The 15,096-nt window shown below is 42.6% G+C and overlaps 1 protein-coding gene across 4 annotated transcripts in view; it reads left to right on the forward strand.

Annotated features, from left to right (window-relative positions):
* Window positions 1-15,096, forward strand: part of CHD6 (chromodomain helicase DNA binding protein 6) — a 160,963-nt gene that overhangs the window by 128,335 nt on the left and 17,532 nt on the right. For all 4 annotated transcript variants that reach the window (XM_066625300.1, XM_066625302.1, XM_066625301.1 and 1 more), the window contains 7 exons: window positions 521-610; window positions 4,798-4,901; window positions 7,083-7,212; window positions 7,761-7,821; window positions 9,662-9,716; window positions 12,863-13,082; window positions 14,092-14,300. In XM_066625300.1, the coding sequence (XP_066481397.1) occupies window positions 521-610; window positions 4,798-4,901; window positions 7,083-7,212; window positions 7,761-7,821; window positions 9,662-9,716; window positions 12,863-13,082; window positions 14,092-14,300 (869 nt within the window). The remainder of the gene's footprint in view (window positions 1-520; window positions 611-4,797; window positions 4,902-7,082; window positions 7,213-7,760; window positions 7,822-9,661; window positions 9,717-12,862; window positions 13,083-14,091; window positions 14,301-15,096) is intronic.

Raw genomic sequence — 15,096 nt, forward strand, 5'->3', positions numbered from 1 at the left:
GCAAGCCTGGGATTTCTGTGGAATTTCTACTTTATGTTTTGTGTGGTTTTGTTGCTTGCAACATCATCTGCTCCTTCACATACATTCTTATCTTATGTGCATTATCTTTTTATGCACATATATTGGGAAATGCCCAGTTAATTGAGTTGGTGTGGGTTGGTTTTACTGGTGTACCTGTTCTTTTAAATGCTGTATAATGTATGCTGGTGGATTTTGTGGTAGAACAGGAGCTAAGAGAATGAGGTGTCACTTAATCCCTGCTGCCCATTCACCAACATGCATTCTGGAGGGTTCTCGTCTAGTAGTGGTTTGCATAATCGTCTAGTAGTGGTCAGCTGGTTCTCGTCTAGTTGGGTTTGACTCCTGCAGTGCTGTTCAGGCAATTATAGCAGTTTCCATTGCCAGAAAACATACCAGCACATACTGTAGAGCTGCAGATTCTTTGTGGATCTGGAATCAGGCAATGTGGTGGAAGCTCAAGTTTGCGTTCCATTTCATCTGCTGTTTTTTCATTTGATAGGGTACTGTTGCGGGTGCGGATGCTCTACTACTTGAAAGCTGAAGTACTGGGGGAGGCAGCTGATAAAGCCTTTGAAGGAACACCTGCCAAGTATGTTATATCAGCCATCTGGAATTTTGCATTATAAACCCCCTGCACTTGTTTGTTACAGTCACAGTATAGGACACACACACAGGTGGTGTTTTGGATTCACACACTCCTGTGTGTATACACATGTATTTTATGCTCAGCAGGGAGGTGTACAACTCTGGGAATTAATACCCTGTTGTAAATTACATTTGAAGAGATTGGTTCTGTTTTTTGTAAATTATTTGTGGTTTTAAAATTATATGCAGATGAGAGTGACAATAAGCACAGCTGGACTAGTGACAATAAACACAACATGACTAGAAAGAAGGTCCATGAATTGTGATACTTCAGTAGCCAACCGAAGAGCTAACCTGGCAACAATGATAGAAATAAGGCACAAAATTAGAGCATTTGAATTTTTGTACCTTAGGTCCAAATCCTGTCCAACTTTCCAGTGCTGATGCAGCAGTCATGTCAATGGTGCTTGCGCTGTATCCAGTAGTGGGGCAGTCATGGAGGCCTCCTCAAAGTAAGGGAAAATTTGTTCCCTTACCTTGGAGTGCATTTCAGCTGAATCGGTGTTGGAAAATTGAATAGGATTGGGCCCTTAGTACAAAGGGATAGCTACTAGAAAGTTTTTTTAAAGTTTTCATATAAAATTTTGTGACTTGATTCCTGTCAAGTAACAAATAGATGTCAAAGTCCACAGAATTCAGATAGGCCAAACTCAGTGGTAGTTCACAGATCACTGAATGATTTTACAACATCTTTATCAGGAGCTGAATAATAAACAAACCTCAGTAGCATAACTGAATCCTCCACATACTTGGATGTGATAAAATGAGTACAATAACAATTGAATTAACACTTTTTCAGTTCCTCTGTTACGTTCCACTGTGCAAAACATTTATTTCTAAGTACAGTGGTGCCTCACATAATGAAATTAATCCGTTCCGCGACTCCTTTCGTTATGCGAGTTTTTCGTTTTGCGAAGCGCGTTTTCCCATAGGAATGCATTGAAATTTAATTAATGCGTTCCTATGGGCAAGAAAAGTCAGAACAAAGTCAAATTTGGTTTACAAAGTGTTTATTAAGTGCTCTTTAAAGGCATACATACTGTACAGAGGATTTCAAAAACGGGGGGGGGGATGCTGAGTGGGGAGCTTGAAGGCTGTAATCCTGTGCACACTTTCCTGGGAGTAAGCACAATGGGAATTTCTTCTGAGGAGACACACACAGGATTGTGCTCTAAGCTGGGGAGGACAGAGCAGCTGCACTCAATTGCTTGCTTTTGCCGTGATCATGGGGGGAAACATGAAAGAAATGGGGCAGTGAGAGGGTGAATGAGCGATGGGGGGATGCTGAGTGGGGAGTTTGAAGGCTGTAATCCTGTGCACACTTTCCTGGGAGCAAGCACAATGGGATTTACTTACATAAACTGACATGAAGATCCTCCCCTTACTAGGGTGGATGGGATCATACAGTGACATGAAGATCCGCCCCTTACTAGGGTGGATGGGATCATAAAGTGACATGAAGATCCGCCCCTTACTAGGGTGGATGGGATCATAAAGTGACATGAAGATCCCCCCTTAAGACAAACCAAAACAAAAATTCGTTATGCGAAGCATAAGTCATAAAAATTCATTTTGCGAGTTACCAAACTTCGCACAATGCTTTCGTTCTGCAGATTTTTCGCTGCGCGGGGCATTCGTTATGCGAGGTACCACTGTATACTTAGAAGAAGCCAAAATATAGAGGCTTCAACTGTAAAAGCAATATTTAAAGTTATAAATAATTAACTTTCTGTAGTAGAAAATCTTTTCACACATATGCATTACCATCAGTATTTGGAATCAGTCACAAGACATTTCCACAGGGATGTGCAGTGCGGGTGTGGCAGGTGAGACAGAACCACTCCACCATAGTCCATAGAAAAGCACTGCAGCTACCATGCCTGCTTACACCCGAGGAGGCTCTCCTTACACTAGCTTTCTCAGGTGTAAAGAGAGCCTCCTCAGGTGTAAACAGGTAGGGCAGCTGCGGTACTTTTCCATAGACTATGCTGAGGTGGTTCTGCCTCACCTGTCACACCCCTCCACACGTCCCTGCATTTCAAATGTACTGAACATAGTACATTTCAAATCCTATTTGAATCCCCTTTTCAAACCCTGTTCAAATCCCCTCCTCCAAGTCATGCTCATGACTCACCTCCTTTGTTTGAATAAACTGCAAAAGGGAACTTTTTCTTTCACTTTGAAACAGGAAGTAGATAGCGAGAACCTAGACTCATAACTGGTAGAGGAACACTACTGGAGGTGATAGTGAGAATGCTAACAGAAAGTGAACAGCAGAGGACTTCCTGTTAGTGTTCTCACTATTGCCTCCTGTAGCGTTCCTCTAGCACAGTAGTTCCCAAACTGTGGGTCGCGAAACTGACAGGCTGATAAGGAAAATGTATTGAGCCCTATGAAAGCCGAAACAGAGCAACATATGCTTATTTGCTCTTGAGTAAGTAATTGTGCTTTGACTCTTATAAAAAACCAAGTGAAATAGAATGCAAGGCCACCAGGATGGTCTCATTCTGATGAACGTGGAGCTCAACAAAAGCTCCAGAAGGCAGCCCCTCCCATAGTAAAAATGCAGAGACTTGAACGGTTAGTAAAGTGAAAATTTTTTTAGTCTCATAAACCTAGGTGTGTCCCAATAGAGTGTCATTTTTAAAAGTGGGTCCCAGTGCTAAAAAGTTTGGGAACCATTGCTTTGCCAACTATGAGTCTAGGTTTTCACTGTCTACTTCCTGTCCAAAGCAAAAGGAAGAAAAAGCTTCCATTTGCAAAATGTTTGCAAACTAAGAGGGGTGAATCATGAGCGTGATGGAGAGCAATTTGAGAACTATAGAGAAGTGAAACCACGGATATGGAACCTGTGGATTCGTGGGGATGCTTCTACTTAATTTCAGTTCCTAAGATTCAGGTACATAGAACAGAGGAGTTCCAGGCTGCAAGCCAAATTAAAGGGCAGTTCATTAGGAAGGGCTATTGAAAAGTTCATTATTCTTTAAACAGTTGTTGATTGACATTGTATGTGTCTCCATCAGCATTAGTTGACTCTCCTAAGTTCAAACCCCCAACACTGTACAGGTTTTGGAACGTTCTCATAGAGCCACAGCATTTGCAAAGGACAAAATATGTTAATATTATTTACAGGAACTACTGTCTTCAGTCCTTCACTGGAGCACATAAGATTCACAGAGCGGGGGGGAGGGGATGGACATTCCTAGCTAGTGTCAAGTTGACTAGGTGAAAATAGAAGGTCAGTGAGGAGAAATTAAAAATTAATCTTCATAGTGCAAGGCAGCTGAAGAGTTTTGCCTATTTGGAGTAAAAACTGGAAGAGCTTTGCCTAGTTTGCCACTTGAAACAAAACTTGCAGAACTAGATTGTAGTGCTATGGCAAGTGAATCTCCGCTAAATTTCACAGGTCATTCTGCAATGTGCCGGGTGGTAGAAAAAATATGACTCCTGACCCAAGAGCTAAATCTTTTGCCCCTTGCAGAACTGCCACTAAGGCCCTCTCTACTGTATACAGATAAATGCATATGTTGACAGATGCTTAGATTTGTGCTGCTTCATTTCACCTACTACTTCAGAGGCCTGTGCCCTCTGCTATGAATAAATCAAATGGGAGCCTATGCTACAGTCTGAGTAGTTCATCTTTGAAACTGTAGTTTGTAACCTAAAACTCTGCTTTGAAATCCAAATTGGCTTTCTTGATCACAAATGTTGTGTTGGAGCTGTAATCTCATTCTGCTGAACTGTGTAGAAATGCAGTTGACATTGCTTTTTAAAATATAGTGGAAATAATTTTCCTCAGGTTTCTCAGGATGCCAGAGCAGCACTGTGATGAGCAATATGCGTGTATCCCAAGGCAGAATAGAGATTAGAGAGCCATTCCCCCCCCCCCACTTTTTTAGGATTTGCTTTGTGAATAGACTGCCTTCCCTTTACACATAGTACAGCATGTGGCAATGCTTAGGTAAGCACAACAATTCTGTGGTGATAGTGCTGATTTTGGAGAAAGCTGCCAACAAGTGCACCCTGGATGTCTAAAAAGATGCTATATTGAGTTTTGTGCATGAGAGGAATGCCTGAACCTATACAGAAGCCTGAAGAATGTAACCTACGTCTTTCCCCTCTACCTTCTAGAGATCTGGATGTCCTGCTGCCAGACATTGATTATGTGGAGATCCCTGTGGATTGGTGGAATGCAGAGGCAGATAAATCCCTCCTTATTGGAGTTTTCAAACATGGTATTTTCCTTGCATATGGGGTAGAGTGTCAATAGACATTCCAGCTGTGTTAGGCTTTGCCTGAAGTGGGGAACTAGACAGAATTTGGGAGATTACACTTCATTTCACAGTATTTTATTCCTTAGTGGATCTTTTCCTCTTCCTAGTTATGAAAAAGATAAGGAGGACTGTACGCTTTAAAAAAATCTAAATTCTGCACCAAGAAAACCTGAATTCTGTAACCTGTATTGGGATGACATGGGAAGAGGAAGCATAGTGGTTACAAGACTGAACTATGAATCAGGACTTCCCCAGTTCGACTCTCACCTCTGCCACTTCATTGCTTATGCTCCCCAGCTGCTATGTGGGATAATAATAATTATTGTAACAGATTTGTTGTAAAGACAGCATCAAGATAATACATATGAAATGCTTTGTACATTCTACAAAGCATTAGGAGAGGACTACAGAGGGGGCCCCCATATCCACGGATCCTGTATCTGCAGATTCAGTTATCCGCAGATTAGGTCCAGACCCTCACGCACACGCCCCCCCATGCTTGCTTCCTCCAGAGGCAAGCTCCTCTCCCTTCACCTTCAAAGGGTTCTCTGAGCTCAGCAGGAAAAATAACACAACTTCCGGTTTCATGGAGAAACTGGAAGTGACATTTAAAATGCCTAATAAGGCATTGGGAGGCCCGGAGGAATCCCCCGGGGCTTTCCTGGACCTCCCAATGCCTTCTTAGGCATTTAAAACATCACTTCTATTTTCTCCATGAAACCGGAAGTTGAGTTATTTTCCCTGCCGAACTCAGAGGACCCCCCAGAGACAAGTGAAGCTCTGATCCCCTTGGCTCCAGGGGATGGTGGGGTAGGCATCTGTGGTTTTAGGTAACCGTGGGGGATGCTGGAATGGAACCCTTGCAGATACAGGTGCAAGCCTGTGCTAGTGCTAAATATGTTATTAGCAAGATTTCTTGCAATGCAAGAAAAAACCAAAGGAGGGCTCAACAAGCAAGATTTCTCCTTGATTGGTCACTCACACTGTTCATCTGCAATAATATTGTTAGTTTACTCAGCTACAGCACTTAGTTATGTAGGCAGGACTATCATACCTTCTGCTATTTCTACTGTTTATGTGGACATGTCACGAATAAGTACGTGTTAGGCCTAGGTTGGCAGTAGAAACCTGAACCAAACTAAGACAGTGTAACTGAGAAGTTGCTAGCAGTTCCCAGCTGCAGGAAAGTGAGTAAATAAACAAAAAGATTTGTTGTCCCTCCTTTGCTAGCCAGAAAGGACAGATAACAAGAATTACAACGCATTGGAATGTTTAGCACCTTAGCAGACAGAGAGGCGCCTTATCAAGAGTGATGGAGTGCAGCTGTGGATCTCCAGTTGGGGGGGATAAGAAGTATGAGGGGTTAGCAACTAGGCCAACTTCAAGAAGGTTCTGTTCCTCAGGGGTTCTGATTGGACTGTCTAAATAAGTACGAAGTCACCTCAGTACTATTAGCGTCAGAAGTATAATAATGAGTGCCCAGGGGATGTGAGGGGTTCCTTCTTGGACAGAGTTTTTGGGTGCAACATCCTGCACGCATTTGAGCTCCATTGTCCATCATGGGCACCTGGCCTCATAGGTAGCCCTGGAGCTAAGAGATCTACAAGAGTAACTGACCCAGGTTAGAGATAGGTATTAATAGAGATAGCCAGCTAGCTTTATTATTTTATTGCTGATATGTTTCCTAGATGTTTATGCCTCTAGCATTTGCTGCCTTATTGTAGAGTGTGTAACTTTATGTACTTAATAAACTAAAATATCTTTTACTAAGTTGTTTCATTGCCTGTTGGGGACAAAGGTTCAGAATCCTGCCTAGCCGTTCAGCAGGCTACCAAGTGCTCATTGAGGTCTAGTAACCTCACAGTCTAGTGGGGACTGAAGCTCTAATTGGAGAAAAAGCTCAGTGCCTGCAAGGGATAGAATTAAGCCTAGAGGGTCTCAGTGTCCCTGAACTGAGGCACTGGAATGTACAGGGTGGTGACAGTACTACTGGGCAAGGGGCCTTGAGGGCTTTAAGGTTCGAAAACCAAGAACCCTGAGCACCCAAACCCCCCTATGTTTACGACAGGACATTGAAGGAATAGGAGTTGTCTGAATGTGCTCAGAGGAATATCCTCAATTTTTTCTCATGGGTCTTGACAGGTTATGAACGGTACAATGCTATGCGAGCTGACCCAGCCCTATGCTTTCTTGAGAAGGTAGGCATGCCGGATGAGATGCTGCTGTCGGTGGAGCAGAGTGTCGCTGATGGAGTGCAGGATGCTCCAGAAAGGTAAGCCTGTGTAAGCCAGTTCATCTGCAGACTTATTTGTCAGAAGCACAAGACACACCTCAAGGACAGTATTAGTGACTATCTAGGTGGCAATGTCAGTGTGAAAGCAGAACTCAGAGGGACTTGGTGATTAGAAATGCATTCGCTGTTCTGGGTGATGCTGCAAACTGGTAGATGAGGAAGGCTGGGCTTGTATGAAATACATCAAAAGAACTCCTGGAGCAAGTTCTTTCAGTAGCTTACAGTAGGTGTGTATCATACATACTTTCCCATACATCCGAGGGAAGTCACATCCATGTTGTTTGAAAACCAGGTTATATTTTGGGTTCTCACAGAACTTTGAGTCCTCAGAAGACGGAGAAAGCAGTATACCCATTGGTGATTGTGCATTAAACGGCTTAGACTGTCAGATTCCCTGTTATAGAGAATCATCTTCCTAATGGCTTGGGTTGTATAGCAAGCTCTGCTTGTCTGGTAAAGGAATTAATTTCTGGCCATATGTTGAGAAATCTCTACAGACTCAATCCCTGTTTTGTTATTTTATTTAGAGGGAATCTAGATAAAGAAGAGAGCAGTACAGACAAGCTGGAAGGGCTACAGAAACAGGAGGTATGTGTGATTTGCCAGAGGCAGCAAGTGGACTGCTCATTCTATGCATTTTCCAGCCTCAGTTTATGTGGTGTGCTTGGAGCTACATAACCAACAACTATCACCTTTCACAGTTTCACACCTTACAAAATTTAGACTTTGGATCACCTTTACCATAAAAAGTGTTTCTCAGGTAGGTTCATAGCAGTTCATTTAGTGCTGTGTTGCTTGTAATGGTGAAGGAAATGTAGACTAGTCTTAGAATCATAGAGTTGGAAAGGACCTACAAGATCATTAAGTCCAACATGCTGCCAGTGCAGGCTGTCTGAATGATAATATCACTGATAGATTGTTGTTTAGCCTCTGCTTAAAGACCTCCAACAATGGAGAGTCTACCACCTTCTGAGGTGGACTGTACCACTGCTGAACAGTATGTGCCATCAGGAAATTCTTCCTGGCATTTAATTGAAATCTCTCTTGTAATTTAAACCCATTTATCTGGCTTCTACACTTTGGCACAATCAAGAACAAATTGCTCCATCTTCCGCCTTCAGTTATTTATAAATTGTTATTATGTTACCTCCTAATTGTTTCTTCTCCAAACATGCCAGATTCCTTCATCCTATTCTCATAGGGCATGGTCTTCAGCCTCCTCACCATCCTATTTGCTCTCCCCTTGCTCCGTGTTCTCAATATCCTGCTTAAACTACAGCACCCATAACTGTAAACAATATTCTAGAATGGGGTTCTCAAACTGAGGATCCTGATTGTTGGTGGGTAGTGATTTTAGCTGATAGCTGGGAAGGCAAATGCATGGAACCCTATGGAAAGTGAAACTGAGCCATATAGTGTGTTTACTCATGATTAGGCAAACATGCCTTGGTTCATTGCAAAGGGCAGGTTGAGAAGAATTCAAAGCCACCAGAGCATCTGGATATGATGAACACAGCCTCCAAAAAACACCAGAGAAGGAAGTCCCTCCCTCCAAGCTGACGAATGTTTTGAGCCCTATGGAAAGCTAAACTAAGCTTCGTGGTTGTGTTTACTCATGAGTAAGCAAATGTGCCTTGGCTGATGTTGAAGGTCAGGCAAAGGTGAATGCAAAGCTACCAGAATGATCCCAATCTGATGAAAGTGTAGCTCAACAAATGCTCCAGAAGGCAGCCCCCCCACCCAAAAAAGGATAAAAACAGAGACTTGAGCTAGAAAGATGATTTTTTTTTCTTTTTTACGCTTGTAAAGCGAGTTGGGTCCTAATAGTCCAAACGCTTCTCTCCCCTGGTGGAGCTGAATTTCCTTATTACTCTGGGGTTTTAATGCTGGAGTGAAGCTTTGAATATCAATCCAGCCCAGCCAAAAAGCATACTGGATTTAGAACTTTTCATCCCAAATCACACTAAACTGGTTTAAATATAAGAACTCAATTTGAACTGGGCATTGGCTTGGACTAAAAATCTTACTGACTTTTGGGGAGGGGGATTTGAGGTTATTGTAGGCAAGCTACAGAGATAATTCACTTGGTGGAACAGGGTTGGCTTCCCCATATCATCTCCCCTTATTTGTTGCACTTTAATTATTTACATTTATTTATTTATTTTAATTTGCTTGATGATGTTACTTCTGGCCATTACATCACTTTCAGTGGGTCCGGGTCAGATTGTCATTCTAAAAAGTGGGTCCTGAGCTATAAAAAGTTTGAGAACCACTGTTCTGGAATAATTGCCTTACTACATACTTCAAGGATCTGTAGAAATGAGCCAACATATTCAGCCATGGTTGATGATACACTTTTCTTTTTAGCTTTTGTCCCACAACCCAGTGGTTAAATAAGTTCTGTTGAAGTGGATGTGTTTTTCCACAGGAGACTTCTGATTGCTCTGGTGAAGTCACTGTAAAGAAAGATGACAGTGTGGCAGGTGAGGCTGAGTATCTGGAAGTTCTAGGCAATGTTTGCATGGCTTTTGTGTTGATTGCATTTATGTCCTGCTGTTCTTCCATGCTGGAACTTGAGAGAGATGCACCTGGGGTTTCCATACAGTCTCCCATTGAGGTGTCGGCCTAGCACAGAACTACTTAATGTCAGCCAGGGTACTGCCTCACATATCTTCAAACCAGATGCTGGAACCCCAGGAAATATGGTGGCATTAAAGTTGTTGGCTAGAATGAGCAGCTTATGCTAACTTGGGAATATAGTGTGTGTTCCTAAAGCATTATTTTCTAGAAAATATATATCAGAATATATTCTTAAAATGTCAATGATAAGAACTTTACTTTAGTGTTTAGGTTTGATAGGGAGAAATGTTTAAATTATCTTCTCTAGTTTGAGAAAAATAACTGAAATTGGAGCCAAGAGAATGACTGTTGTATAACTAAAGTTGTGGGCCAGGAATATTTTGGGATGCAGGGCACTATGACCGCCTAATTAGAGCCGGGACCATGTACCAAACCTGTCATAATAGGCCCAATAAGGAGGTGGAAATGACATAGTGTCACATGGGTAACTTGTTTATCTCACTTTATTTAATGTGGTTTTCTGGATGTGGTTCTTTGAGAAACAGGATGGGAAACTAGAGTGAACATTTGTATCCAAACTGAATCAATTGGCTTGTGTAATTCACTTACTATTGTAGAAATAAAGCCTCCAAACCCTTTTAAAAGGTCTGTGACTGTTTGGCATTGCGTCAGTGAAAAGAATCTGAAAATCTTTCCAACAGGTTCTTTGTAACTTATAAACACAGGTGGGACCTCGGTTTCCACTTATTTGATTTACCACTGATACTGAGGTCCACCATTAAATACCTTGTAACAAGGAAAAAAAGCACCAAAATCCAATTTCCTACCTTCGTACTGTTAAATAATTATGATTTCATTCCACTAGATTCCATTATTCATACTATATAGTGGCTGAATGCAGTATAACGTCTATACCAGGGGTTGGCAACCCACGGCTCTTTCAGCTGTCTGCTGTGGCTCCGGAGTCCGGGTGCTGAGGACCTCCCCCTACTGCCCCTCCCCCGCAAGGGACCTGCGTTCTCCAGGGAAGGACCTGAGCCCGATGAATGGCGCCCGCTCCCTTCATTGAGCCCACTGCTGCAAACTTCCTCCCATCCCATTGCCCTCTCCCCAGCAGGGGTCGGCTGCGCAAGGACCCTGCGCTTTCCCGATCGTCTCTGTAGGCGCCCGCTCCACCTGCAGAGAAAGGGGCGCTGGAAGGCAACCCCACACCGCTGATCTGGGGCGGGGAGGCCCTGGGAGGGGAGAGAAGAAGCCACGGGGAGAGAGACGCTGCTGGGCTGATTGGGGGCAGGTCTACCCCCGGAGGCATGGACAGCGCCTCTCGCCTGGGCAGCAGCTGGTGGGATGAAGCGCCTCTGCTGTGGGTCTCTCTCAGTCGCCTGGCTCCTCTGTGCTGCTGCTGGTGGTGGTGGTCGTGGTGCTGCTGAGCGGGTGATCTCCACCTCTGTCTTCCCCTTTTTTGGATGGATGCTATTTTTTTGGGGGGGTGGTCTCTTTTCCTCTGCCTGAGGCTCTGAGGCTGCAGGCCTGTCCACACTTTCCTGGGAGGAAGCCCCACTGCCTCTAATGGGACTGACTTCTGAGTAGACTGGCAGAGGAGGGGCTCTGAGGCTGCAGTCCTCTCCACACTTCCCTGGGAGGAAGCCCCACTGCCTCTACTGGGACTGACTTCAAAAATACAACACACTATAGTTTTTTTATACATAGCATAAAGGTTAAAAAAAATCTATATATGTAGTGTTATCTTCATTTTAGATGTCAAAAGGGTTTTGTGGCTCCCGAGGTTTTCTTTTCTCCGGAAAATGGGTCCAAATAGCTCTTTGAGTGTTTAAGGTTGCCTACCCCGGTCTACACCAATGCATTCTGGAGGGGCAAGAAACCTGGATGTGGGTCTTTAAAGCTGTTTTTCCACTAATTTGGTATTCACTGATTTTTTTTAATCTTCTGGGGATTCCAGAACAGAACCGCAGTGGATAACAAGGCACAACCTGTAATCTCAGGTGCAAATCTTCTGAATGACAGCATTCCTTAGCAATTCATTTTGTTATAAAAGTTTTTTATTGTGTTTTTCTTCCAAACAACTCAGAAATGGCGTAAGACAAGTAAAAACTTGTCAGTGTCATTGTAAAAAAATATTTAAACAACTTTCTGTAAAATACAATAATAAAACCTGTCATTAAATCTCACATAAGTTGCTGAAGGCCTATTGTAATACAAAGGCTTTGCACAGCTTTCTTAACTACCTAAGAACCTAAGAGCAACTTTGTTTAGCCTCCTTCAGTGTTCTGCAGCACTGAAGCCTCCACAGAAAAAAGCCTTGCTCTACCCTTTTTGTGGAGCTCACCTCTTGTTTCTATCACTCCCATAAAACCATATGAATGGAAAATGGCAACATTCCAGAGTTGGAAAGGAAAATGAAGCAAAGCAGAATAATACAAAACAAATACAATAACCTTAGTAGTGGCACCAATGTTGTGGAACTCCCTTCCCCTTGACTTGAGAATGGCTCCCTCTCTTGAGTTTTTTCGGCGAGGCCTGAAGACCCTGCTCTTTAAACAAGCCTTCTGATTCCATGGCCTTTTTAACACTTTTATACATCTTTTAGTTTCTTTTTGACAGGCTGGATTCCTCTATGATTTGCTGTTTTATGCTCTTTTTATTCTGACTTTATTCTGACTACTGTTTTTATGGCCTCTGTTAATGTGTTTTTAATATGTTTTTATCTGTGTTAAATCATGCTTTTTAAAATTGTTTTTACATGTTGTAAGCCGCCCTGGGTCCCTTTCAGGGAGAAGGGCGGGATACAAATAAAGTTTATTATTATTATTATTATTATTTATTATAAGTGAATGGATTCTGAACTACAAGAACTACAGCAACTACGGTTGCTAGATGCCTGTCCCATCCACAGTATGGAGGAGTGATGGACTGGATATTTTGTTCATATATTTATAGTTGGGATGAAGTATTTAATGAATCAGTAGAAGTCTGTGCAAGAACTCTGCAGGGTTGTGTTAAGTACTAATTACCTTGTTGATGTTTGAAGCCCAGGATGGCTCCGACTCAGACAAATCCAGCTGGCCTGTGTCATCTGCCCTCACAGCCAGACTGCGGCGTCTTGTCACTGTTTACCAACGGTGCAACCGTAAAGAACTGCCACTGAGGCCTGAAATCATGGGGCCTTGTAACCATGGCTATTGGCTGCAAGAGGAGATGCTAAGAAGAGCCAGTGAGATAGATCCTGTGACCAAGGAAATGCAGAAAAGGTAATGGAAAGTAGCGGGTTGTGAATGGCATACCTAAACATCTTTGGGAGTCACTGTTAGGTCCTTTATATATATTATGAAATTCATATGCATTCTGACTCAAGATTCAGGCATAACACAGGCACACACACAAAATATGGTCCTGCTGGTCAGGAAGTATTCTCTTTTCACAGACTGAGAAGGAGCCTATCTTGTAGAGCAGTAGCCTTCAAAGTGTGTCCCATGGGCCGAATCCAGCACCCCGAAATTACTGGTCCAGGCATAGCATGGCAATGGTTTTCCATTCCACACTGCAGCCCCCATGTTTCACTGCTGATCTTCTCAGAAATTTGGGCTGGGTAGCTGCTTCTGCCCAGAAATCAGGGCACAGAGACTGCTAGGGCGATGGGCAGCACAAGTAACTGGCTGGCACAAGTTTCTGAGAAGATTAGCAACAAAACCTGGGGGCCGCAGAGTGGAATGGACACCCACTGCTGTGCAAGGACTGGTAATTTCTGGATGCAGGGGCTTGCAGTTTGGAGACTGCTATTGTAGGGTGTGCAAAGTCAAAAGAAAGTCAAAGAACTTTAAGATAGTAACCATTATTTCACAGGGAAAAGACTATATTCTGCTCTCTTACTACTTTGAGAGGGGTTGAACCATGAGCTATGATTTCCATTATACACTGTCACTATGAAGAAGTACCAAGTGCTCTTCTTCATTTCTGGGGAAGAGACCAACCACTGGCTTACTGGGGATGAGGTTCAGATAAGTTAGGATAGAGAGACATTAGTAAGTCTTGAGGAACTGTCTCAGTTCACAGGAGAGTGCTCTGTTCCTTGTAACCATCAGCATGAAACTGCTTCCAGCACTGTTAGATTTTTTAAAATTGATTATATATGAATATTAAAATAGACAAAAACATGTAGACTCATCAGAACTGATGCAAAATTGTGGATACACTGTAAATTGGAAGAATGGCAAATTTCATGAACTTGGTTATATGGTGTGTTTCTCATGCATTCTGCAGATGGACCAGAAGAGAACAAGCAGATTTCTACCGTACTGTTTCTTCATTTGGTGTGGTTTATGATCCAGAGAAGAAAATCTTTGACTGGACCCAATTCCGATCCATTTCTCGTTTGGAGAAGAAAACTGATGAGAGTCTAGAAAAATATTTCTACAGCTTTGTTGCAATGTGCAGGAATGTCTGTCGCTTGCCTCACTGGAAAGAAGATGGTGAGTGGAAGGACTGTAAACTTTTAAGTTCTAAGATGATGGGTATAACCTCTTAATTTATTTGTGTAGTTCCACACGTAAAATCATGGAGTTGGAACATTGAGATAGTTGAGTCCTACCCTCTACAAATGCAGGCTGTCTGCATTCCCAGTAGATAGCTATCCAACCTTTGCTTAATGACCTCCTGCAGTGAGAGTATTACCACTTTCTGAGGCAGACTGTTCCATTGCCAAACACTTCATACCATCACAAAACATCACTTTGTATGATGACATCAAATTGGTTCAGATTATGCATGTTCAAGTGTTAATGTTTTTACACAACCTAAAAATATTAATGTAATATCACAAGTTAATGAATTATAAGAAACACATTAATCTTTTGTATTGTGCCAGTAAAGGATTTTAAATTAAAACAGTATTCTGGTCTAGATGCTGTTTTTCTTTCTGGCAAAAAAGCCAGCCAACAGTTGGTAATGTACATGTTTAAGACTGTCTGTTCATAGGTAAGAAGAAGATACACATGTATTATTATTATTATCCCACTGCAGGATGCAGTGCATGCCCTGTTGGCATGGCTGCATCGGTGCTGGAAATTTGGATAGGATTGAGCCCTTAGATAGCCATGTTCCAAGGGACTATTATTTATATTTAAAAATGGTTATTAACTGTCATACATGCTGCACTGATCAAAGTCACAAGTTTAGAAGGAAATGTTGGGGGGGGGGGAGACTTTAAGTCTCTTGACACATTACCCCTAGCATGAGGGACAAAGTCAGCAGTTGGTTAATTAGGGT

The sequence above is a fragment of the Tiliqua scincoides genome, chromosome 4 (assembly GCF_035046505.1).
Source record: "Tiliqua scincoides isolate rTilSci1 chromosome 4, rTilSci1.hap2, whole genome shotgun sequence".
Taxonomy (NCBI): Eukaryota; Metazoa; Chordata; class Lepidosauria; order Squamata; family Scincidae; genus Tiliqua; species Tiliqua scincoides.